This window comes from Oryctolagus cuniculus, chromosome 3 (genome assembly GCF_051225735.1).
Source record: "Oryctolagus cuniculus isolate XC-2025 breed Fujian yellow rabbit chromosome 3, ASM5122573v1, whole genome shotgun sequence".
NCBI classification, from domain to species: Eukaryota; Metazoa; Chordata; class Mammalia; order Lagomorpha; family Leporidae; genus Oryctolagus; species Oryctolagus cuniculus.
In genome coordinates this window covers 170,854,223-170,878,661 of record NC_142869.1, presented here as the reverse complement: position 1 = coordinate 170,878,661, position 24,439 = coordinate 170,854,223, and the positions used below count along the sequence as shown (strand labels likewise).

Genomic DNA, 24,439 nt, shown 5'->3' with positions numbered 1-24,439 from the left:
TCAGAAGTGGAGCAACTGGGACTGGAACCGGCGCCAATATGGGATGCTGGCACTGCAGGTGGTGGCTTTACCTGCTAGGCCACAGCACCAGCCCCAGGAGAGCACATTTTTGAAAATACTAATTTGATAGGCAAAGGGGACATATATTTTAATTTGGACATCATTCATTTTATTTTAAAAATTTTTTTAGTTTTAAAATTAAATTAAAAAATATTTTGGGTGGGTCATGGAGGGCCAGTTTTCAGAGGCACTCGTAACTTTTTAATGGGCCTGACTAACGTAAGAGAAGATGTGTCTGTCAAAGGCTATGGCAATGGCTGCTTTGTACCTGCAGTGACTTGGAGTTACAGGCAATAGAGCAATGTGAACTTCATTCACACATTCACTCAACAATTAGCTACTGAACACCTTCTACTTTCAAGGGTCTGTGCTCTCTGACGTTTACATTCAGGGAGGTGAGATGGTCACAAAGCAAGACTATCAGCACACACAGGGCACTCTGCGTGAAAACACAGCCGGGGACGCACTTGCTGGAGGCCCAAGAGCTAGGCTGAGTCGATGGAATATTAGGGATTCAGGTGAACAACCATAAGCAGAGTCAGACAAAGGATTTGGTCAAAAGAAAAAATTAGAATTTGTAGAATTATACAGAGGGCAGACCAGAGCATCAAAATTAAAGATGAAATAGTGGGGCTGAGAAAAAAGGACAAATTTTTTTTTTATTTTTTATAAAAATTTTATTTAATAAATGTAAATTTTGTAATTACAACTTTTGGATTATAGCGTTTCTTACCCCCATACCTGCCCTCCCACCCCAAACCATCCCACCTCCCACTCCCTCTCCCATCCCATTCTTCATTAGAGTTCATTTTTAATTATCTTTATATACAGAAGATCAACTCTACACTAAGTAAAGATTTTAACAGTTTGCACCCACACAGACATACAGTATAAAGCACTGTTTGAAGATTAGTTTTACCGTTGTCATAGTACAACACATTAAGGACAGAGATCCTACATGGGGACCAAGTGCACAGTGACTCCCGTTGTTGATTTAACAATTGGCACTCTTATTTATGACGTCAGTGATCACCCGAGGCTCTTGTCATGAGCTGCCAAGGCTCTTGAGTCTTGAGTCCACAAAGTGCGACCTTATTTAGACAAGGCCATAAGCAAAGTGGAAGTTCTCTCCTCCCTTCAGAGAAAAGTACCTCCTTCTTTGATGGCCCGTTCTTCCCGCTGGGATCTCACTCACAGAGATCTTTCATTTAGGTCATTTTGCCACAGTGTCTTGGCTTTCCATGCCTGAAATGCTCTCATGGGCTTTTTAGCCAGATCCTAATGCCTTAGGGGCTGATAAAAGGAGAAATTTTAAAGTGGCAGTAGGACCTCAGATAACTCCAGATTATTGCAACTCTGACCTGTTATCCTTGGCTCCTGCCCCTGGGGTTAAATTGGATTGATTCCTGGGAGTCATCCTGTACAGAGAGATGCACAGGCCAGAAACTTAGCCAACCTTTGATGATCCCTGATCCTTCCTCAATGCAGCTAACCAGTCCCCAGGTCTGACTGATCGACTCCCTAACGCTTCTCAAATCCCGGCTCTTTCTCCCAGTGCCACTGCTGTAGTCCCATCTCTTCCTTGAACTGGCTTTCACCCTCCTGTCCAGCCCTGCTCCCATCTGACCCAGTCTCCACCCTGCAGCCAGAAATTGACTGTGTTTATCCGTCATTTAGTTTCCCCAGCCAGCCCGAGCTCAAGGACTCTGGTCTTGCTTGTTATTATGTCCTTGACATCAAGCACAATATCTGGCGCCCAGTAGGTACTCACTAAGCGTTTATTCCCCCCATCTCTGTGTTCCTTGCTCTCCTTCCTCTCCCAGGTCTATGGGTCAAAGGCAGAGAGAGTAAGTAGTTCACAGCTCGCCTTGTGGGTCAAAATACAATTTTCTGTGTACAACAAAACCTCACGCCCTCATTAGCAGCTTCTTAACTGAACCCCAGGCCACCCTCTACTGTAAGACAGGGAACAGAGTACACGCAGTGTCAGACAAATCGCAACAGCTGATTGGGGCTAATGAATGAGCTGGAGAGTCTAGTACCTTGTCCGGTTAATAACGGTGACACACTGAAGTGCTTCCAGAAACCTTTAATGAGTGACTCAAAACACTGGAAGGCAAAGAGGAATGCATTGCCGGGGCCTCGGCTCACTAGGCTAATCCTCCACCTGCGGCGCCGGCACACCGGGTTCTAGTCCCGGTCGGGGCACCGGATTCTGTCCTGGTTGCCCCTCTTCCAGGCCAGCTCTCTGCTGTGGCCCGGGAAAGCAGTGGAGGATGGCCCAAGTGCTTGGGCCCTGCACCCCATGGGAGACCAGGATAAGTACCTGGCTCCTGCCTTCGGATAGGCGTGGTGCGCCGGCCACGGTGCGCCAGCTTTGGCGGCCATTGGAGGGTGACCTTTCTCTCTGTCTCTCTCTCACTGTCCACTCTGCTTGTCAAAAAAAAAAAAAAAAAAAAAAAGGAATGCTTTGGACAGGGAACCAGGCAGAGGCTCACGAAGCTCACATACAGGGCTGACCCAGAGCTCTCTTACAGGCCTCTCCTGCTTGCAGGTGGCGGTGGCTGGGCCCTCACTGAAATTAGGCTCAATATGTAGTTATTGAGCAACCACTGTAAACCTGACATTGCTTTTGGCTCTGAGGAATATAACTGCAAACAGTGCAGACAAAAACATCTCCTTTCCTGGAGCTTATTTTTGGTGGGGGTGGGGGTGCAGAGACAACACGCTAAATAAGTAAAATATCATTTTATCAGATGTCATAAGTGCTATGGAGAAAGGCACAAGAGAGCAAGGGGGGTAACAACACTGGGGGTGAGAGCCATGCTATTTTTCCAAGAGAGTTACACAGCCTCTCTGAGATGATTGTCTTGGTCTGAATATTTGTGTCTTCTCCAAACTTGTATATTGAGACCTATTCTGCAAATATGATGTTGGAAGGTGATTAGCTAACGAGGGCCTTTTTTATAACGGAGAACCCAAGGGTAACCCAAGGGCACTTAGCCCCGTGGTTAAGACATCGGTTAAGATTCTGGCATCCCATAATGAAGTGCCTGCATCCAATTCCCAGCTCCAGTCCCTGACTCCAACTTCTGTTTTCGTTCTGTTTTTTTTTTTTTTAATTTATTTATTTGACAATTTATTTATTTGAAAGGCAGATTTAGAGACAGAAGGAAACAGAGAGATCTCCCATCAGCTCGTACATATTGGTTGTCGTCCAGATTACAAAAATATGGACACCTGTGAAAACTTCAAACAATTGAGAAAAAGTGAAAAATAGGAAGTGAAAGTCCCTTCTGGTCTCACCTCACAGAGAAAGCAAATATAAACAGTCGGCGTGTAATCTTCCTGGGTTTTCAAAATGTGCAAACGCACACACACACATGCACACACACATTTTATCTTTGTGAGAAGTAAACATTCGGCTCATTTTCAAAGTGAAGCCTTTAGCTGAGAGTCGACAAGCAGTCGACTTGTCACAGTTTGCAGAACGGCCCGGGTCCACGCACCTGACAGTTCTTAGGCAAACAGGGTGTTAGTGGCCAAAACAGCTGAAGCGGGTGAGCCCCGCACTCACTCAGCCAATGGGGACCTGGAGGCCGGACCTGCGTGCTGGGGGAATAAATAGCTCGCTGCAAAGCCCCCGGGTCTGCAGGGCGCTTAGCGAAGTCTGGCTTGCCCGCTGCGCTGCGCTGCGCTTCTGGTCCGGGGCCATCCTTGGAGTGGACGGGTGAGGCTGTTTCTCACAGCCGTCTGCCTTTTTGTTTTAATTAACGAGGCACAGGCACCACCTCATCGTAACTCGGGTTTTCCGTCGTCGCCAGGCGTCGTGGCGACCCTGCCGTGTGGGCAGGGCTTTGCGGGGAACGGGAGCCCCCCGACCGCACACCTGCGATCCCTCCATTTTTAAAAGGAGAGGTGGGAGTCACAGGGGTCTGCGATCAGCCGGGCACCCACTCCCCGCCTGCCTCGCGGCCGTGTGCTACGTTCTCCAGACTGAACAGCTGCTGCCGTTCTGAGGAACTCGGAGCTGTAATGCCGCCGCCAGGAAAACTAGCGCCCGCAGAGCCTCCGCCAGCAGCCCCTCCGGGCGGCCGCGGCATGACGACACGGCGGGGCGGGGCCGGGGCGGGGCGCCGACCGAGGGGCAGGGCTTCAGGGCGCGAGGCGCGCGGTGCGTGTGCGCTGGTAGGCTGGCCGCGGAGTGACGTGTTGGCGCCCGCCCCCCGTCTCCGCCCCGCCCCCGCCAGGCCCCGCCCCTTCGTCCCTCGCGGCCGCGGCCCCTCTAGGCGCCGGCGCAGTGATGGCGGAGGCGGTGGAGCGCACCGACGAGCTGGTCCGCGAGTATCTGCTCTTCCGCGGCTTTACGCACACCCTGCGGCAGCTGGACGCCGAGATCAAGGCGGACAAAGAGAAGGGGTTTCGGGTGAGGGGCCTGCGGGGGCGGCCCGAGGGAGCCCGGGAGCAGCCCGCTCCCCAGCCCCCACTGCCCTCAGGGGCGGGGGCGGCGCTGTCACCGGCGGCGTGGGGGCCGCGGAGATCGGCGCGCGCGGCCCTGGCCTGGCGGACGGGGAACCGAGGCCCTGACACGGGCGTGACTCGCCTGAAGTTGTCCTGCAGTCGGGGGCTGTGGCCTGACCGCTGGTGCAGGTCTGGGTGTTGCTCCCCGGCCTCCTAGCAGGTGCTGGTCAGTCGATGGCTGGGGAGACCCATGTGGTTTCAGCAACCAGGGTTGGGTGGCTGGGAGGTTCTGGCGGCCGACGTATCTATCCCAGGGTTGTTTTCCCGAGGCAGTGGGAGCGCAGCAGGGGTGTGTGCAGCCCAGAACGTTAGCTGGGTTCAGACACCGGTGATGTCGGTCTCAAGTGCCCTTGTTAGCTCACTGGCAATATTGCAACTAAGCACTGGAGGAAGACCTCATTGCACGTGCTAAAACAAACTTTCGGGGCTCCGGTATGGATTTCCGTGGGGAAGTTCTTGGAATCCACGTGTGTGTGGTTTGTGTGTCGACTTCAGCGGGTGTTGGCAGGTGAATTGAGACAGTGAACTCCAGCAAGGGGCCTCCTTGGAGGGGAGTTGGGAAGTCGGGTTTCTTGTTTGGACGAAGTTAGAGGCTCCTGAAACAGGATTTCGCCTCTCTGGGCTCCCTGCCCCAGTCTGTAATCTATGGGGACTAAAGTGTTGATAGCCAGAACCTTTTCCCAGTCACCTACTCGGGTATAACTGCGCCTCACAAGGAGGTGGCTCGTTTGGCTGATAGTCTGCGCAGCTATGAGGTCGCTGGTGGGTCGCTGATGACTGGCGAGGGTCCATTAGCGTGACTCCCGTTGCCCCTTGGAGTCCTGGAACTGTGGAGCTAGAAGGAGGACCATCTCATGTGCTCTTACACGTTTATTTTCAATGTGAAGCAAACGAGGAAGCAGTTGAAGTGACAGTGCCAACTTAGTCATGTAAGTCAGAGGCAGATCCAGGACCTGGAGCCAAATCTCCTGCTTCTCGGGCCAAAGTCCATAACACCTGAAATTTCTGTGCCTGCCCAAGATTCGAGCTGTAACTTAAAAGGTGGTACAGTTATTTAACTTCAAAGACTGCTAACTTAAAATTTGTATAAATTGTCAGATTTAAATGGCAAATTAAAAACTTTTATTTTTTCTTTAGGGAAAGATGTATTTATTTGATAGGCAGGGTGACAGAGAAAGGGATCTTCCATCCTCTGACTTACCACATGGCTGCAACGGCCAGGGTTGGGTCAGGCCAAAATCGGGAGCCTGGAACTCCAGCCGGGGCCCCGGTGTGGGTGACAGGGGTCCGGGTATCTGAGCCATCCGCTGTTGCGTTCTTGGGCGTATTAGCAGAGAGCTGGATTGGAAGTGGAACAGCGTGCACTTGAAACGGTGCCTGGATATGGGACGTTGGATGTTAACCTGCTGCACCGCCCAGCTCCAGCCCCTAACTTAAAACTGCTCACATCCCGAAGCTATGGCAGTGGGGAAAAAGCTGTGCCCTGTGGAATGAGGGGGGCTTTGCCTCCTGTCCTCACCCTCCCCACCCCTCCGCTCTCACCAGGTGGACAAGATAGTGGACCAGCTGCAGCAGCTAATGCAGGTGTACGACCTGGCCGCCCTGCGGGATTACTGGAGCTACCTGGAGCGGCGGCTCTTCAGCCGCTTGGAGGACGTGTACAGACCCACCATCAACAAGCTCAAGACCAGCCTGTTCCGCTTCTATCTCGTCTACACAATCCAGGTGCTTGGTGCTCCAGGGGCTCTGCCGCCTTTGGCGGAGATAGGGCTTGGTCTTGACCCACAGATAGGGCTTGGTCTCGCCCCTGGGGAGGGCTGTGTGCCTTCCTGTGGAAGGAGCGGGACAGTCACGTTATTTCGTGCTGGTTTTTTCCTTCTCCTCTGGATCATCTGACTTCCCCATTTCTGTTTTCCTTCCTATTTAAGATGTTGGAAAGAATATGAAGTTGCTGGCCTGAGGTTTCTGTAATAAGCAGTACAGATGATCGGAGAATCGGGCAGTCGGGTTTTTGTAGAACCTCAGGGACTCGTTTTCAGGATGGCGTTTGTTCTTAAGCTGCACATGAAACCAGCTTTGCAGTGACAAGCCCTCGAGAAAAGGGGCGATGGCCGCTTTCCATTGTGGAGTGGACAGGTCCTCGTGGGCCACTTACCGGGGAGGCTGACACGCACAGGCCGTCTGCTCGGCAGGGGTGAGGAAGCTCACCCCGCATCTCCATCTTCCCCCTCCTCTGTGTCTCGCAGACAAACAGAAACGACAAGGCCCAGGAGTTCTTTGCAAAGCAGGCCACGGAGCTCCAGAACCAGGCCGAGTGGAAGGATTGGTTTGTCCTGCCCTTCCTGCCGTCGCCGGACACCAACCCCACCTTTGCTACCTACTTCTCCCGACAGTGGGCGGACACCTTCATCGTGTCCCTGCACAACTTCCTGAGTGTCCTGTTTGAGTGCATGCATATCCTTCCTGTTGCCTGCGGCCGTGGGCCCGGTCTGGGGCTCCCAGACGCCGTGACCAGTAGCCGCTGCCCCCGACGCAGCCGTTCCCTCTACAGACTGCCCAAGGATCCTTGTCATGTGAGGGGGCTGGACGACTTGTGGTTGTTTTTGTCAGGAGGCCAGGGATTGCAGATCTTGGCCCTGCTGAGCTGCTGTAGTAATTGCTGACATGCTTGGGCGGAGGCAGCTGTGTGAGCAGGCCCAGGGGTGGGAAGTCGGCTGACGGTCCAGCCTTGAACACCCTCTGCACGACTGTCCCCAGGGATATCAGTTGTTGTGGCTGGGATTAGGTAGCAGATGGGAACGCGTTTGGGTTTTCCTGTGTTGACTGTTCGTCAACTTGCCAGAAAGCAGGTTAGCCTTAAAAATACCTAAGTGGGCATCTGCAAGAAGGCCTGTATGTAGTACACAGCCTACCGACTGTGCCATTAGTGTCGAGGAAAGCAGGAGATCCCAAGGCCCCAGGCAGGCGCCATTGTTCCTGCTCTCTGGGCTGGAAATCCAGGGGAGGCGAAGGGAGTCTGCTTTGAATGAGGCCGCCTGGCGGGACGTGGCTGAGATCTGAGCTTGCCGACGGTGGCTGTCCTGGGCTCCCGGAGCAGTGTCTGGTGGCGGCGGAAAGGGTGCTTCTCCTGCCTCTGCCCTCGCTGCTTGTGCTGTGTGCATTCTACCCTCCCCGCCACTGCCTCCTAAGCCCGAGGCTTTCAAGTGGCACCAGCAGGGTGGCTACACTGGCCTGGTGACCCTGGGAGCTGGGCCCTTGGGGGCAATTGAAAGGACTACTCCGGAGCTTCTCGGGACCCTGCACGGGAGGTCACGCACGGGGGAGCCACGGTTCACTTCCCCAGGGATGAGGCCCAGTCGGCTCTGTGCTCCCACTGCAGCTCTCTGGGGCTGCCCCGAGCTAGAAGGCAGATAGCAATGGCGTGGCGTGTGGTCCCAGTCCGTGGGAAACTCTGTTTCAAGCTTGCCAGAAAAAGGCCAGTCTGGGGACACACAGGCTATGTGGCTGAACCTTCTTCCCGGCTGGCGGAGTGCTTGCAAAGCCCCTGGCCTTCCAGGGCTACTCAGCTGAGTGTGCACCTGACCTCGCCGAAGCTCTGTGCGTACTGGCCCAGTAGTCCCAGGGTTGGAGGGACAATGCACAGCTTTGGATTTGTCTTTTTCTGTGGGCTTGAGTCAGTGAGCCTGTCCCAACGAAATTGGGCCCATCTATTGTGACAGACCCAGGGACGAGAGGCTGACAAAGCGGGGAGGCACCCCCCGCACCCACCCTGTCCTCCGGTCCCGGTGTCTCGGGTCCAGGTGTTTTTACTGCTGTGTCAGCCTGGGAGCGATGTTGGGACACTGCACAGACAGGCTTACTCTTTAACCTCATGCACCGGTCCCCGTGATCCTGAACTTTGATGCGGAGTGCCAGAGAACCAACCAGGTTCAGGAAGAAAATGAAGTTCTACGCCAGAAGGTTTGTTTGGCACGTGCTCGCTCCGTGGCGTGTGTGTGTGCGTGTGTGTAGCTGGGTAGTGGCAGAGGAACGCTGACTACAGGGAAGTCATGTCTGGAATTGGGGGTTAAACTGCCTCAAACTAGAGAAGACCCATCCTCTAGATCATGTGTAGAGCATAAATAATAATGGACAGTAGTGAGCCATAATCGGGAGATGATTCATTCACTCCACTTCCCAGCTCGCCTGTCCTCATCCATCTCTCTCCATTCTTCCACGTAGAATCCCATGGCTGCTGTTGATGGCCCAGACACAGTTGTGTCGCTCCCCCTCTTCACGGAGGAACGACACAGGACCCTGCGCTGTTCTTTTGTCTGCTCGGCCCTTCCCGGGTTTGCTGCTGGTCCTTCCCGGGTTGGCTGCCGATCCTTCCACCTCCGTGGAAGGGCGGCTCCCCCTGCCACTTTCCCCACTTCCGCAGGGGAACGGCACACCGCCGGCCGGCTCTCTCGGGGGCTGCTCAGATGTTATCTGGATGTTCCTGGTGCATGTTGTCTCTCTCCTCCTTTATAGTCCTCTTCCACCAATCCCAACTCTGCTACCCACATGCTGAGCACGCTGCTCTCCTCCAATCAGGAGCAGGATCAGCTCCTGCAGGTTATTGGTCGAAATGGAGGCAGCTGTGTAACAGTTGTTTACTCCTCTCCCAGCGCCATATTGTGGGAGAGCAGATGCATAGAATAAGTCTTAATTCCAGTAACTTAGTCTAGTCCGAGTTGCTCCCCACAGTTCCCCCTTTCTTTTTATTTTTTGGCGTTGATACGCGCCTGTCTTCGGTGCCCCGCGGCACACACTCTGCTCTGCTTGCTGGAGTTGCCCACAGGTGCTTACAAGCCCTACCAATCAGGCAAACCGAATCCGGGTCCTCTCTTCGCCATGTTGTGAGGAGGTTTTTAGGCGCTGATGCGTGCCTGTGTTCGGTGCCCTGCAGCACATGCTCTGCTCGAGCTGCCTGCAAGTGCTTATCGCCTTACTAATCAGGCAGACCAAATCCAAGCCCTCTCATTGCCGTATTGTGGGGAGACTTATTGGTGTTGATAACGTGCCTGTCTTCGGTGACCTGCAGCGGATATTCTGCTAGCCGCCCGCAGGTGCTTATCGTCTTACTAATCAAGCAGACCGAATCCAAGCCTTCTCATTGCCGTGTTGTGGGGAGGCCTTATTTTTCTCTATTTCTCTATCTCCAGGCATTCCTATTTCTCTTATTTTACTTCTATCTGCCAGCATTCCTAGTTCTCTCATTTTACTGCTATACTTCTGTTTCTCTTATCCCCGCGGCTTCCCGGCGCCCGCCCCGCGGCGGCTTCCCAGCTCTGCGCGGCTTCAACCCGCACTTCTCTCATCTGCACAGCTTCCTGGCTTCACACGCGCTCCGCACCACAGCCTCCGCGCCAGCCCCGCGCTCCCTATCTACTCGCGCCCCGTGCGCTCTCTCCGCTTGTGCCCCGCGCGCTTTCTCTGCGCTCGGCGGCTTCCGCTAATCACAGCCTAGTTCACGTTTCTGCCATCGGTTGGTTTAGTTTTCAGTCTAAGTTCCCCGGGCTAACCTGATGAAATCCAACCTAGTTTACGTCTCCGCTTTTCGGTTTGGCTTCCCGTCTTTTGCTCCCCGGGCTAATCTGACGGATTCCAACCTAGCTTACATCTCTTTTCCCGGTTTGGCTTCCCGTCCAACCTAGTTTACGCCTCCACTTTTCGGTTTGGCTTCCCGTCTTTTGCTCCCCAGGCTAACTTGACGAATTCCAACCTAGCTTACGTCTCTGCTTCTGGTTTTAGTTTTTTGCCTTTTGCTCCCCGGGCTGACTTGACGAATCCCAACCTAGCTTACGTCTCCGCTTCGGCCTGCCCCCGCAGCTTCATTTTCCCTAACATATTTTTTTCTACCCGGTATATTTTCTAACTTTCTTCCAACAATATCTCTCCCTCATTTCTCCTGGCTTCTCCCCACAGTCTGTATCCGAGTCTAAGTTTCTTCTAGCTTTCACTTTCAACCTGCAGTCCGTATCCGAGTCTAAATTTCTTCTAGCTTTCACTTTCGTTTTCAACCCTAGATTTCTTCCGGCACTTTTTCCATCCGGCTTTTCCCTAGGCTCTTTGCTAGTCTCTCTCTTCGGTGTTTTCCCGCTTCTTCACGCTTCTTCCCTCCTAAGCTTCCTATCCGAGTCATGGCACCATTATGTTGCTCCCCCTCTTCACGGAGGAACGACACTGGACCCTGTGCTGTTCTTTCGTCTGCTCGGCCCTTCCCGGGTTTGCTGCTGGTCCTTCCCGGGTTGGCAGCCAACCCAGGAAGGGCCGAGCAGACGAAAGAACAGCGCAGGGTCCAGTGTCGTTCCTCCGCGAAGAAGGGGAGCGACAAGTTGCATTGGTTCTACTCAGATATGCATTTGCCTGGTTTGATAACACAGCAGAGCCGAGGGACCCACACTTTTTTTTTTTATCTTGAACTTTTCTGTGTCCTGAAATTAAAATCTCTACATGTGTATTGCCAGGAGAAGGAAGGTTATATAAGCTGAATTTTGGGTATGTGTGTGGATGAATTAGTGTGTCTTTATTTTCTTTAGATAAAAGGCTAAATGCCCCAATTTACTGCAACTTTATTTTTTTCTGTAGGACTTCTAAAACAGGAGGAAGGCAGGTGGGCATGGGGCCCTTTTTTTTTCTCAGTGAATTTAGGAAGAAACTCGGTAACTAGGAAGTAAGTCCGACAATAAAAAGGAACAGGTTGGATTTGTAATGGTTGCAGGTTTTCGCAGCTCACTCTAGTCCAGCACCAGCTGTCATTTGGCCGATTTCTCCAGTGCACGATGAGCAGAGAAGGGCACCTTGAGGCTGAGGGAAAGTGGCACTTGAAGTCGGGAGCTTGGGTTGGGATGTGATGGTTCTAGAATGTTCTCCACCAGAGGGAAGATGCGGCGAGGCCATCGGCTCATTCAGTCCTACCCCTGTGTAGCTTTTTGCGCTGCAGGCTGAAGTCCACCGGCTGAAGAAAGAAGAGCATCCGCCAGAGGAGGAAGAGGCCTTGGTCCAGCACAAACTGCCGCCCTACGTCTCCAACATGGACCGCCTGGGGGACTCAGAGCTGTGAGTGTGTGTGGAGTGGCCACCCCTCCTCTCCTTCGTCCCCTGTGCTGTAAGCCCTGTGTCTCTCCGGCCCCACCTTGGCTGTGGCCCCCTTTGCCTGGCGAGGGAGATTTGCCAAAGAGCTGCCTGGGCACGCGAGGCCCTCGCCTCAGTCTTGTAAGAGGCCCTGTTCCCTGAGGTTCCCCCTAGGAGCTTTTCGCACTGTGAGCCTCTGGCTGTACCCAGGGAGGGAGGGCTGCACAGCCCTGCCAGGGGCGTGTGCACCCAGATGCGCGTGGCCTGGACAGATAAACCACAGCACAAGCCTGGGAAGTCTTTGTGCGTCAGGAATGTCTCACATGGACAGCTAGATGGGCTCCTCGAAGCATGCCACTGAAAGAGGTGGGGAGAGAGAGAAGTGTTGGAAAATAGCCAGTCGGGACCGGCGCTGAGGCGCAGTGGGTTAAAGCCCTGGCCTGAAGCGCCGGCATCCCATCTGGGCGCCGGTTCTAGTCCTGGCTGCTCCTTTTCAGATACCGCTCTCTGCTGTGGCCTGGGAAGGCAGTACAGGATGGCCCAAGTACTTGGGGCCCTGCACCCGTGTAGGAGACCAGGAAGAAGCTCCTGGCTCCTGACTTCCGATCGGCACAGCTCCAGCTGTTGCGGCCATCTGGGGAGTGAACCAGCAGGTAGAAGACCTCTGTCTCTACCTCCCTGTAACTGTTTCAAATAAATAAGTCTTTAAAAAGCCAGTTAAAGCAGGGGTCTGAGGTGGTGGTGATAACAATAGCAGTGGTTGAAGAAACGGAGGTGCTGGCGGACACAGCTGGTGATGGGGGTTGGGGGCGCAGACAGATTGCAGAGCGTGTACAGCCGAGGACTGTGCCAGGTGAAGACGAGCGGCCCAGCCATCGCCATCGGATGGAAACAAACTGCAAGCTGAAGCTGGGCCTTACAAACTTGTAGCATCTGTTTAAAAACAGAGTCCGAACAAGTGAAGTCAGTTGTAATGATGTGATAACATATCCCAGTATATCTAAAAGTGTTGCTTCAGTGTGCAGCGAACACAAACTAGTGAGCCGTTTTATGCCTTTTTTTCATGCTAGGTCTCTTCAGATTTCTTTATAAAAAGATTTACTTATTTGAAAGGCAGAATTGCAGACAGAGAAATCTTCCCAAATGGCTGCAACTGTCGGAGTTGGGCTAACCTGAAGCCAGCAGCCGGGAGCATCTTCTGGGTCTCCCATGAGGGTGCAGGAGCCCTCTTCCACCGCTTTCCCAGGCCATAGCGGAGAGCTGGATCAGAAGTGGAGCAGCTGGGACTCGAACTGGCACCCATGTGGAGTGCCGACACTGCAGGCGGTGGCTTTACCCACTTCTCCACAGCACCAGCCCCGTCATGCTAAGTCTTTGAATTCCAGTGTATATGAAACCTCCAGCATGTCTCGCTTTGAGCTAGCCATGACTGAGTTGCTCAGTAGCACCCGTGGCCAGGGGCGGTCAGACAAAGCAGCTCTGAGCTTGACCACATCCTCCAAGAAGAGCCAGACAAGCTGCCAGCTCCCTTTGTACAAAAAAAAAAAAAAAAAAAAGGTATTGAGTGATACCGCCTTCCAGCTCGGCTCCTGGAGCTAGCTAAGGCCTGGGTGGTCTGTTCTTGGTTGTCCCGTGTCCCCTTCCGGCCCTGTGACCCTGTGGCGTGTCTGTCTGAACAGAGCCATGGTGTGCAGCCAGCGGAGCGCCTCCCTCTCCCAGTCGCCTCGCGTGGGCTTCCTGTCCTCACTGCTGCCTCAGAGTAAGAAGAGCCCTTCGAGGTTGTCACCAGCCCAGGGCCCCCCTCAGGCTCCAAGTGCGGCCAAGAAAGGGTCTTTCAGCAGCCAGGTAAGCACCGGTGCCGTCGGCCCAGGAGCCACTGCTGCGTGTGCTCGGGTACCTCCCTGGTGGCCCCGTTGTGGGTGCAGTTTCTTGGCTGTGCTGGTTCTGAATTCACTTTGCCTTCCCTCTCTTCCTCCATCCCTGCCTTTCCCCTCAAGTCAAGTGACAGCCCTGCAGGAAGAGAGAGGGGACAACAGTAAGGGTAAAGCCATCTGCTATGTGCCCTCTTCCTCCCCTGTGGCTGGAGGGCAGATGTTGGCGGGGAGATGGCTCAGTGACTGCTCTCTGGCCTCCCCATGCTCGTCCATCACCCCTCCGATGCCAGTGCACAGCTGTGATGGAAGCAGTGGCTGGCAGGTGGCAGGAAGTAGGTTTCAATGGCTCCCTCTCCTTCTTCCAGACTTCCTGGCAACTCCTGGCTGCTTATTTCTGTGTGTTGGTGGCTCAAGTGTGAGTTCAAGCAGGTTGGCCACTTTGAACTTTTGGTGACTTTAGTGTCTGACTGAAGTATAAGCTAAGGTTGCCTGAGTCCCCGCATGTCGCCTACAGGTTGGTATTTGTTCGTTCTGCACAGGGCTTGCCCCTACTTGTCACTGTCACAGAAGACTGCAAGAGAATTTCTTTGATGCTGGCTTAGATCCCAGACAGCCCAGGGCGCCACTGAGTAGTTGGCCTAGCATAAGTCGTCGGGCGTTTCTGAAACCAGTGAATCCTATCAGAGTGCAAGTTTGCCAGACTCGGCTATGTGAAGGGACTTCAAAAAGTTCATGGAAAATGGAAATAAAATTTAAGTGTTTTAGTGGAAGATTTTTCTTAAATCGTGCATAGTTTTTCGGTGTGTGTGTGCGCGCGTGTGTGTGTGTGTGTACCTTTTGAAGTCCCTTGAGTGTTATTGCTGGGGTAGGATGCTTTCCCGTCTGATATATTTTTATTAGTTGCAGATAAAGTGAGTCATTGTATTCTGCACCTTCCTCTCCTGCCTCTTTGGCTTGAATGTGAGGGTTTCTACTGCAGCACTCCAGCTTAGTGCTGTGGAGTCGGAGCTGCCGCGCAGGCCATGGGATGAGACGGAACGTGCCCTTGGGAGTTGGGCGCTGGCTCTGTTTATCATCAGTGCTCACGGGGCTGAAGTGCACCCCAGTCTGCTTGGGTAGTGTGAGGGGTCTTCAGAAAACTCAGGGCCGGCCACCTTTCTGTCTCTCCTCTCTATGTAACTCTACCTCTCCAATAAATCAACAAACAATCCAAGACTTATGGCCAAATCACATTGTGAGAAAACAATGCGAAGGCTTCAAAAAGCGATCGCATCAAAATAAACAGCTTTTAGTTCCATCTTCCTACAGATGTTTGAGGTTGCCTCGAAATAGTAGTACTTGCTCCCTAAGAGGATTAATTGAATGGATAAAAGAGCTTTTGGTATGTGCAGTGCACGGCAGATGAGAAGCACTCAGTAAATGACAGGTGTAAGTTGGGTTCCCGAAGATCCTGTTCTGTCTGGCGACCTAGGTTGTGAGACCTCAGTGCCCTCCAGGTGACATGGTGGTCATCTCTGTAAGATTTTACTTACTTATTTCAGAAGTAGAGTTTCAGACAGTGAGAGGGAGAGACAGAGAGGTCTTCCAGCCGTTGGCTCACTCCCCAAACGGCCACAACAGCCAGAGCTGAGCCGATCCGGAGCCAGGGGCTTCTTCTGGATCTCCCACATGGGTGCAGGGGTCCAAGGACTTGGGCCATCTTCTGCTTTCCCAGGCCATAGCAGAGCTGGATTGGAAGTGGAACAGCTGGAACTCAAACCAGCGCCCGTATGGGATGCCGGCACTGCGGGCGATGGCTTTACCTGCTGTGCCACAGAACTGGCCCCAATGATGGTAGTGTTAACACCCACGGGGACTGAAGCAAAGAATAGTCAGTTACCTTGTCAGTAGGTTATTTGTTAAATGAACATTTGCATCTTAAAAGGATTCCAGTTCCGTGCCAAGTAAGTTTTACTGTTTGCCTTCTGGATCTCTGACTGACTGTTCAACAGCTGAACCCTAACGGATGATGTGTGGAGTGTCGGGCCCCTTTGACATGAGCCTGAAGTTAGGAAGTCCTCCCTGACTTAATGAAGGGAAGCTCAGGCAGGGCTCCCTTGGAGTTAAGCCTGTGGTCGTGCTCTGTGTGTGTTCAGAGTCCGTGTGCCACGAGGTGGGTCTGCCACGGGATTAGAAACTGTCAAGTTCACAGCCGAGAGGTGAGGGTCAGAGCGGATGATGCGGCAGAACATTGCTCACCTTGCCTCTAGAGTACTCGTTCACTGAACAAAGCCTGCGTCACCGTGTGGTATGTCAGCCGAGCAGAGTTGGCGGTTCTTGAGTGGAGGTGGTGGAGACCTGCAGTCTGAAAAGCTTGGTGGTCAGGTCAGTTGGTTGTTAATGATGGGAGACAATTTAAATTGGCATTGGTGTTTCAGTTCTAAAAATAACCCACTTGAGACCATAACAGTTGTTGAGTCTGAGGGAAGCTTGCAGGTCATCTAGCTCACCCTCTTTATAAAGGTTTATTGACGTGAAATGCGGAGTTACAGGAGGGGAGAGAGGGATGTCGTCCATCTGCTGGTTCACTCTCCAAATGGCCACACGTCTGGGGCTGTGGATCTCCATCTAGTTCTCCCAGTTGGACAACAGGGGCCCAAGAATTTGGATCATATTCTGCAGCCTTCCCAGGTGTGTCAGCAGGGAGCTGGATTGGAAGTGGAGCAGCTAGGCCTTGAACTGGCAGTCATGTGGGATGCCGGCATCGTAGGCTCTGGTTTAACCCACTGTGCCACAAGGCCGGCCCCTAGCTCACCCTCCTCCTTCTGTGTATAGGAGCGTGATGTTTATCTTTGCACAGATCATTGATGGTTGAAATGGGAATGTGTGCTTGTTAGAAAGCTATGGGTAGAAACCTCTCAATAGTGTTTATTCACAGCCGGCGCCGCGGCTCACTAGGCTAATCCTCTGCCTGGCGGCGCCGGCACACCAGGTTCTAGTCCCGGTCAGGGCGCCGGATTCTGTCCCGGTTGCCCCTCTTCCAGGCCAGCTCTCTGCTGTGGCCAGGGAGTGCAGTGGAGGATGGCCCAGGTGCTTGGGCCCTGCACCCCATGGGAGACCAGGAGAAGCACCTGGCTCCTGGCTCCTGCCATCGGATCAGCGCGGTGCGCTGGCCGCAGAGCGCCGGCTGTGGCGGCCATTGGAGGGTGAACCAACGACAAAGGAAGACCTTTCTCTCTCTCTCTCTCTCTCTCTCACTGTCCACTCTACCTGTAAAAAAAAAAAAAAAAAAAAAAAAAAGGTGTTTATTCACCTAGCTTTGCCTTGGATAGGTAAGTCTTCTGGTTTGGGACAACCCTTCCTGTCCTTCTCCCAGCCCTCTCCTAACTCTTCACCCCCCTGGTGTGATTTCTAGACCCCTCCCCATTTTGGGCCCTCCCCTTTGGGGCCCATTCTGATGTTTCAGGCCCTGTCTTTACTGTTGATGCCCAAGTTGGAGTGTAAAGTTCCAGATGCTCTCTCGCTGATACCAAATGCAGGGGTGGCAGGATCAGTTCCAGGGATTTTAATGATACGTGGCTTTGAACTCAATGTAAAACAGTGTTTGGTTTTTACAGATGCTATGTTGCTTTGTCAGCCAATATTATGCATGGAGTCCTTATCTCACTCCTGCCACACCAAAGCCCAGCTTCTGTGTTTACTGTTAACAGTACAGTTTGTATTTTTGTGGGTACTTATTAAGTTAGTGAAATGTAAAATGCCTATACTTTTTCAAATCTTAAAGTTACACAGAGGAGAGACAGAGAAAGAGGTTTTCCATCTGCTGGTTCACTCCCCAATTGGCCGCAACGGCCAGAGCTGTGCCATCCAAAGCCAGGAGCCAGGAGCTTCTTCCCAGTCTCCCATGCAGGTGCCGGGGCCCAAGGACTTGGGCCATCTTCTACTGCTTTCCCAGGCCATAGCAGAGAGACAGATTGGAAGTAGAGCAACTGGGATTCGAACCGGCGCCCATACGGGATGCTGGCACTGCAGGCAGTGGCTTTACCCATTACACCACAGTGCCGGACACAACTTTACAGTTCTCTATAGAAACAATTTTTAAAATAGGATACTTCACTCACATCAGCATTTTGCCTGCCTGAAATTGTTCACTGAGACCAGTGTCGTCATTACTGAAATACAAAAGCATTATTGCAAAAATAGATGTCAATATATATTCTCCAGGCCTTCAGTATGAATTTGCAGACAAAAAATGGCAAACAAGCAAAAAGGAAGTAACTGTATAACCACAATTTCCAAGCTCTTGTGGGATCTCTGATAACAGTAGCCAGGGAGGGAGTAGGCTTGTCTGGGCTGCCGCTCCGGGCACACCGCCTATGGTTTGTATTCCATCCTCTCCCTAGCCATAGCCCTGCTCCCGTCACACCCACTTGGTGAGCTGTGGGCCTGCAGGTGGGAGTTACCTTATTACAGCGATAACCTCTAATTGACTGTAATGGCAAGAACAAAGCCTCCATGAGCATCTATTACTTGGACTGTTATTAGTGTCAAGTTACCTCCGAGCTACTGGGACTTGAGCAGTGATGACAGCTGCCTGGGGGCTGTTCCCGTGGGTCTAGGCAGGGATGGGGAGCAGTCCTCTTCCCATCTGAATCTTGGGACCCGTGTGCTCAGAAGGCCTGTGGTCTGGTGGCTGTTTGGGCTCACGTGAGGCCACGTTACTGGAGCCGGCTTCCTGCCGCGTTTGGATGTCTGCCGGCGACTCGGGCTCTGAACTCCCTCCTGATCTGCTCAGGCCACCAATGATTAACGAATGTCGACTTCTGTCTGACTCCAGCAAGAGTTGTGGGATGGCCCCATGGTGACAGGTTAACTACAGTGTCTCTCCTGAGCTGTAGGTGGGAGTTGGAGAGCTGATGGTAGAAAATTAAGACCATTGCAATATTACAGTTACAGGAAGACGATGCATAAGATGTTTATGGGATTTGTACCTAAAGCAAAACCAAACTAAACTTTGAATTTCTGGTTGTGTCACAGCAAGCACTTGTAGCGAGCCCCACACTGACGTTAACCTGCTCGTTTCAGTGTCTCGTGGACACTGCACTTGTCACCTTGTGACCTTACTGTCTCTGGCTTTTCACCCTTCCTGAGGGATTAACTTGGCTGCAGGAAGCTCTTGTCCGCTTTCCGTGGGGCCTGTAGCACGTGCGTAGGCCTCGGCTCTCTTGGTGGAAACTCCGCCCTCTATTACAGGGGCAGTTCTTAGTTTATTGTGTCAGCCGTAGTCGGTGAGCAGGGAAGGAAAAGTACTGCACCGTGCCCGTCTCCCTGTGTGGCACTGCTCGCCTTTGGTCCCGAGGCAGGACGCCTCCGTGCAACGTGGATCTCCCCGTGGCAGGCAGGAAGTACAGGAGAAGTGCTCCCCCCTCCCCGCACCGGGACGTGGCCGCTGGGCGTCCGCCTTCCTAGAGGGAACGTGACTCCCCAGTGGACCGTGACTGCTGCCGCCCGCCACCTCCTCGGGCTTCGTCCTTAACAGAGCTCTCGGCTTGGAGCGGCCCCTCCTCGCTGCATCTCCCTGGAACCCGTCTCGCAGTGAACGTTAACTTCTCGTTGGTTCCTGTCCTCCCAAGACCCATGTGTAGTTGGTGTTGGGGTGGTCCTGACACTTAGAAGGAGAATGTTTGTGGCTGAGCTGCACGGGTTCAGCGGTCCTAAGCCTCACAGAAGTACTCCCCGTTACAAACAGGCCAGCACTTGTCTTTCCTCTTTGTTTTGGGGAAACGATCATGAAAATACGCTGTAGGAAATCCTACATGCAGGCAGGCGGCGTTGAAAGTTGCAGAAGCCAAGTGGTTCTCTTTTTGTGCTAAATGTCAGTGCCACATGGCTTTATCAGTGGCCGTTCCGGCTCTGGCTCCACGCAGTCCTGAGCGTTGTCTGCAGCTTCTCACTGTCGGGGCAGTGGCTCTGTCTGTGCTTCCGCCTTTCTACCGTTTTCTAATAGGTTTGTGTTCCTCTTTGTGACTTGAGTGTCTTTTTTCCTTTGAATTTTAAGATTTATTTTTAAGTCAGAGTTAGGGAGAGACAGAATCTTCCATCCATTGATTCACTCTCCAGGTGACCACAATAGTGCAACAGCCGGGGCTGGGCCAGGCCGAAGCCAGGACTTCATTTGGTTCTCCCAAGTAGGTGCAGGGGTCTAAACACTTGGGTCATTTCTTGCTGCTTTTCCCAGGCCACTAGCAGGGAGCTGGATCAGAAAGGGAGCAGCCAGGACACCAGCTGGTGCACATATGTGATGCTGGCATTGCAGGAAGTGGCTTTATCGGCTACGCCACAAGGCTGGCCCCAAGTCAGAATTTTTAGTGGTATGGGGACAATCAGATAGCCATTTGGACAAAAATTACACAATTATACACTAAGGCTCAAACAAATCGGATGTCTAAACGTACAAAGTGCAACCATGTGTGTATGAGAGGAAACACTGAAGTCGCTCCGTGTTATGGAGGGGAAGGCTAACCATGACTCGGAATCCAAATGCAGTAAAGTAAGAGACGGACATACTTGGTCAAAAGATCAAGAGAAAACTGAGCTATGACGTTCGCAACCAATAACTAAAAGTAAATGCCTAAGATCCCTGAAATATGAAAAATTTAAACTGAGGCGGAAGCATCAACATTTACAGAGAAGAAATGGGGAAAGCCACACAATTTACAATAAACATACAAAAATGGACTCCACACACACGAGATGCTCGCTTCACTCGTGGTAAGAGAAATGCAGGCTGCAGCCGCACCAGACGTCGTCGCGTTGCGTTGGCGAAAGTGCTAGAGGCAGAGCACAGAGCACGCGGAGGAGGCTGTGGGGAGCCAGGGAGTCTCACGTTCTCGAGGGGGAGGCAGGATGGCGGAAACCCACCTGCACCAAGTGGGGGAAAAGTTCTTAATACTACTTTTGCAACTTTGCACTAAGCTTGAAAGTACTTAGAAATAAAAAGCTAAAAAAACATATATATAAAGGGTAAGGTCTCGGCACAGTGTAGCAGTCATCTTCAAATGAGCCCAGACTTCCAGGGAAGTCTGCCAGGAGAAGATGTCTCTCTTTGAAGCTCTGACTTTTTTAATACATCTTTAAAAAGCATTCCATCTTTGCTCCAGTATCTGAAAATGTCACCATTGTCATACTAACTCTTCATGTGTAATTGGGTCTGTTTCTAGAATGTGCTTCCTTTGATCTTTCTGCCCATTCATGCTCTAGTACCACACTGCTGTGTCTCTGGGGGCATTGTTTATATTTAAGAGTCTCCCCCATGGGTCTTCCTTTTTGACGTTTTTCTAGATACTCCTTTGTGTTTACTTTTCTATACGAACTGCACTGTCAACATGTTTAGTGCCGGAAAAGAACTTTTCTACGTTAACTTAGTTCAGCTTAAATTTATGCATTAGAATGGACCTTCTGATGTTGAGATACCCTGTCCAAGAAGGGATACCTTTCCTTTGCTCCAGGCTACTTTCATGTCGTTTGGGGATTTTTATAATTTCCTCTATGCAAATTTCATGCCTTTCTTGACAGGTTTATTTCTAGATACACGGTTACCGTTATTTATGTGTGATGTTCTCTTAGATTCTTTATCTGGTTACTGCGCATATGAAGGCTCCTGACTTAGATTTTGACATTCTGCTACCTTGTTGAGTTCTTAGGAGTTTTACCATTGAGCATACTGTCCTGTCATTTGCAGAAGAGAGATGGTTTAACTTATTTTCTAATTGTTATTCCGTTTCTTTTCTTTATATAACTGCATTGGTTAAGACCCCCAATATAGTATTCAATAATAAGGGACAGTGGCTATTGTATCTTGTTGCTTATCAGTACTGCTTCATGTGTTTTCCCATCAAGTATGAAGTTGGCTTCAGATCATACCCACACACATGTACATAAGTGCATGTTTTTAATTGTGTAAAGGAAGTGTCTGTCCATATCTGTTTTCAAGTAGTTCTGTTAGCAGTTGAGTTGGATATTGTCACCATTTAGGGAGATAATCATGACTTCCTACTTAGATGTATTGCTATATTGGATTATAATTAGTAGATAGCCTAACTTTTTTGCTTTTAAATATATTTATTTGAAATTAACAGGGAGAGGGTGAGGGAGATTGTCTACTCACTGACTCCCCAGGTGACCACTGGCCAGGATTGGGCCAGGTGGAAGCCAGGAGCTTCTTGAGGGTGGTAGGGGCCCAAGCACTTGGGCTGTCTTGTGCTGTTTTCCCAGTCTGTTAGCAGGGAGCTGGATTGGAAATAGAGCAACTGGGACAAGAACCGGTGCACACATGGGCTGCTGGCATTGCAGTTGGCGGCTTTACCTGCTATGCCATGAGGCCAACCCCTAGATACCCTAATTTTGAACCATCTTTGCTTTCCTTGTATGACTTACACTGAATCGTGATATACTGTTTTTGTTTTTGTTTTAATGTAGTGTTGGAGAGATTGTTGAATAACATACAGAAATTTTGCAGTGATACTGATACTTATCTGCAGTTTGCTTTCTCATGTGCGGTCCTCAGGTTTACATAAACGTTACACTTACTCCATTAAAGGATGTGAGGGTTCCCCTTCACTTGTATCCTCTGGGACAATTCCTGTTGCACTGGGCCACATGGTCCCTGTGCAGTTGCTAGAAATCCTGGGAAACCTTCAGAACCTGACACCTGTGAGTGGGACAGTACTTGGTGACTTGATGTTTTGAGAAGTTTCTGACTTTTTCTATGGAAAATGGTCTGTTAGAGCCTTCTGTTGCTCTGGGTAAGCTGTGTGGTCTTCAGAAACTTTTCACTTCATCTGCAAGGGAGACTCTGCCCCTGCAGGCACGTTCTTGGTGATCTGACGCACAGGAGTCGGAGAGCGATTGTCTCCTCTCTGTACCTTGAACCTGACCTACCTTCTGAGCCCGAGGGTTAGCGTGGTGTCCTGTTTGGTGCCCTGAGTCCGCCTCTCATTTCTTTAGCTCCCACACATAGCCTTCACAGAATCTAGTTTGCAGTCTTCCATGGGTAATAGTTCTTGACTAGGCTGGCAGATCTGTCAGGCCTGATTGATAGCTGTTTCAGGCTCTTGACCTCATTTGCTGAGAGCCCACCGTGCTGGAACAGGCTGCAACCAAGGAAGCTGACCTTGCTGCCCCTCGCTGCCAGGTACACAGCAAGCTTTCTCCAGCTACCACAAAAGTTACTTGTGAAAGGCAGAGTTGTACAGAAAGAGGGAGAGCAGATCTTCCGTCCCCCAGTTCATTGCCCACATGGCTGCGACAGCCGGGGCTGGGCCAAGCCAACGCCAGGAGGCGGAACCCCATCTGGGTTTCCCCAGTGGTGGTAGGTGCCCAACACCTGGCTGTCACCTGCTGCTTTCTCGGGTGCATTTACAGGGAGCCACATTAGAAGGGGGAAAATTTGGGCTTAAACTGTCTCTGAGATGCCAGCTTCTCAAGTGGCTTTTTTTTTTTTTTTTGATTGATTTATTCTTGGGGCTGGCGCTGTGGTGCAGCGGGTTAAAGCCCTGGCCTGAAGCACCAGCATCCCTTATGGGCGCAGGTTCAAGACCCAGCTGCTCCACTTCTGATCGAGCTCTCTGCTATGGCCTGGGAAAGCAGTGGAAGATGGCCCAAGTCTTTGGGTCCCTGCACCCAAGTGGGAAACCTAAAAGAAGCTCCTGGCTCCTGGCTTTGCATTGGCCCAGCTCCAGCCATTATGGCCAATTGGGGAGTAAACCATCGGATGGAAGACCTCTCTCTGTGTGTGTCTCTCTCTCTGCCTTTCCTCTCTGTGTGTAACTGACTTTCAAATAATATAAATTTCATAAATATTTATTTAAAATTAATTTGAAAGGCAGAATTAGGGAAAAGAGAGAGGAAGAGAGGACAGACAGATGGATCTTGTATCCACTGGTTCATTCCCTAAATGGCCAGGGCTGAGCCAGGCCAGAGCCAGGCCAAAGCCAGGAGATGGGAGCCTCATCCAGGTCTCCCATGTGGGTGCAGGGGCCCAATCACTTGGGCTATCTTCTGCTTTCCTAGGTGCACTAGCAGGGAGCTGGATCAGAAGTAGAGCAGCTGGGACTTGACCCATTGCCCATGTGGGATGCTGGCATTGCAGATGGTAGCCTAACCTGTTAGGCCATGAGGCCGGCCTCTCGGGTTGCTTTTTAACCCACTGCCCACAATGCTGGCTCCCCGTTAGCCACCTTCTGAATTTTATGTTGCACTTGTTTTGGGATTCCTCGCTCTATACTCCTTGCCCCCTGGAGCAGTGGGTGTGGGGAGGAGGCGTGGGTCTACTGAGTGGGGGTTGGTACCCGTGGGTCAGATCCCAGGGACGGTGCAGGAGGTGCCTGGCCCTCCCAGCTTCTCCCTCTGGGAAGGTAGAAGAAGCCGCCTTCCTTTTTTGGTATCGCAGAACCTGTTCAGCGTTCAGTGGACTGGGATGCCGCTGCAGAGCGGTCAGAGTGCTGAGAGGAGGGCCTTGCCATGGTTATGCAGTTTAGCTCCAAGATGGTCAATTTCTCCTCCTTCCTGGTCAGGGTCACTTTCTTCCAGGTACCCCTCCGCAGCGCCACTCTCTTCAGGTTGCCCCCAGCGTGGGCTGTGATGTCGGGTCTGGGTGTGTGCTCCAGCTCTGTCAGGTCCAACCTCTGTGGGGAAGTCTTTTTTTTTTTTTTTTCTTTTAAGATTCTAACTCTGCCTCTCAAGTAAGAGGGGTCTTCCATCTACTGGTTCATTCCCCAAATGGCCACAGTGGCCAGGGCTGGGCCAGTCTGAAGCCAGGCGCTTCTTCCTGGTCTCCCACTTGGGTGCAGGGGCCCAAGCACTTGGGCCATCTTGTACTGCTTTCCCAGGCCATGAGCAGGGCGCTG

General features: G+C 51.9%; 1 protein-coding gene across 2 annotated transcripts in view; it reads left to right on the top strand.

The window, feature by feature from the left end:
- The first annotated feature begins 3,690 nt into the window (after positions 1-3,690).
- Positions 3,691-24,439, top strand: part of WDR91 (WD repeat domain 91) — a 36,106-nt gene continuing 15,357 nt past the window's right edge. The window contains exons 1-6 of one of the 2 annotated variants that reach the window (XM_089329532.1): positions 3,691-3,790; positions 6,127-6,306; positions 6,828-7,035; positions 8,459-8,541; positions 11,534-11,664; positions 13,359-13,524. In XM_089329532.1, the coding sequence (XP_089185658.1) occupies positions 6,160-6,306; positions 6,828-7,035; positions 8,459-8,541; positions 11,534-11,664; positions 13,359-13,524 (735 nt within the window). In that variant the 5' untranslated portion in view covers positions 3,691-3,790; positions 6,127-6,159. Of the gene's footprint in view, positions 3,791-4,306; positions 4,487-6,126; positions 6,307-6,827; positions 7,036-8,458; positions 8,542-11,533; positions 11,665-13,358; positions 13,525-24,439 lie in introns of those variants that run through there. The other variant, XM_070071331.2, reaches the window with a different exon arrangement.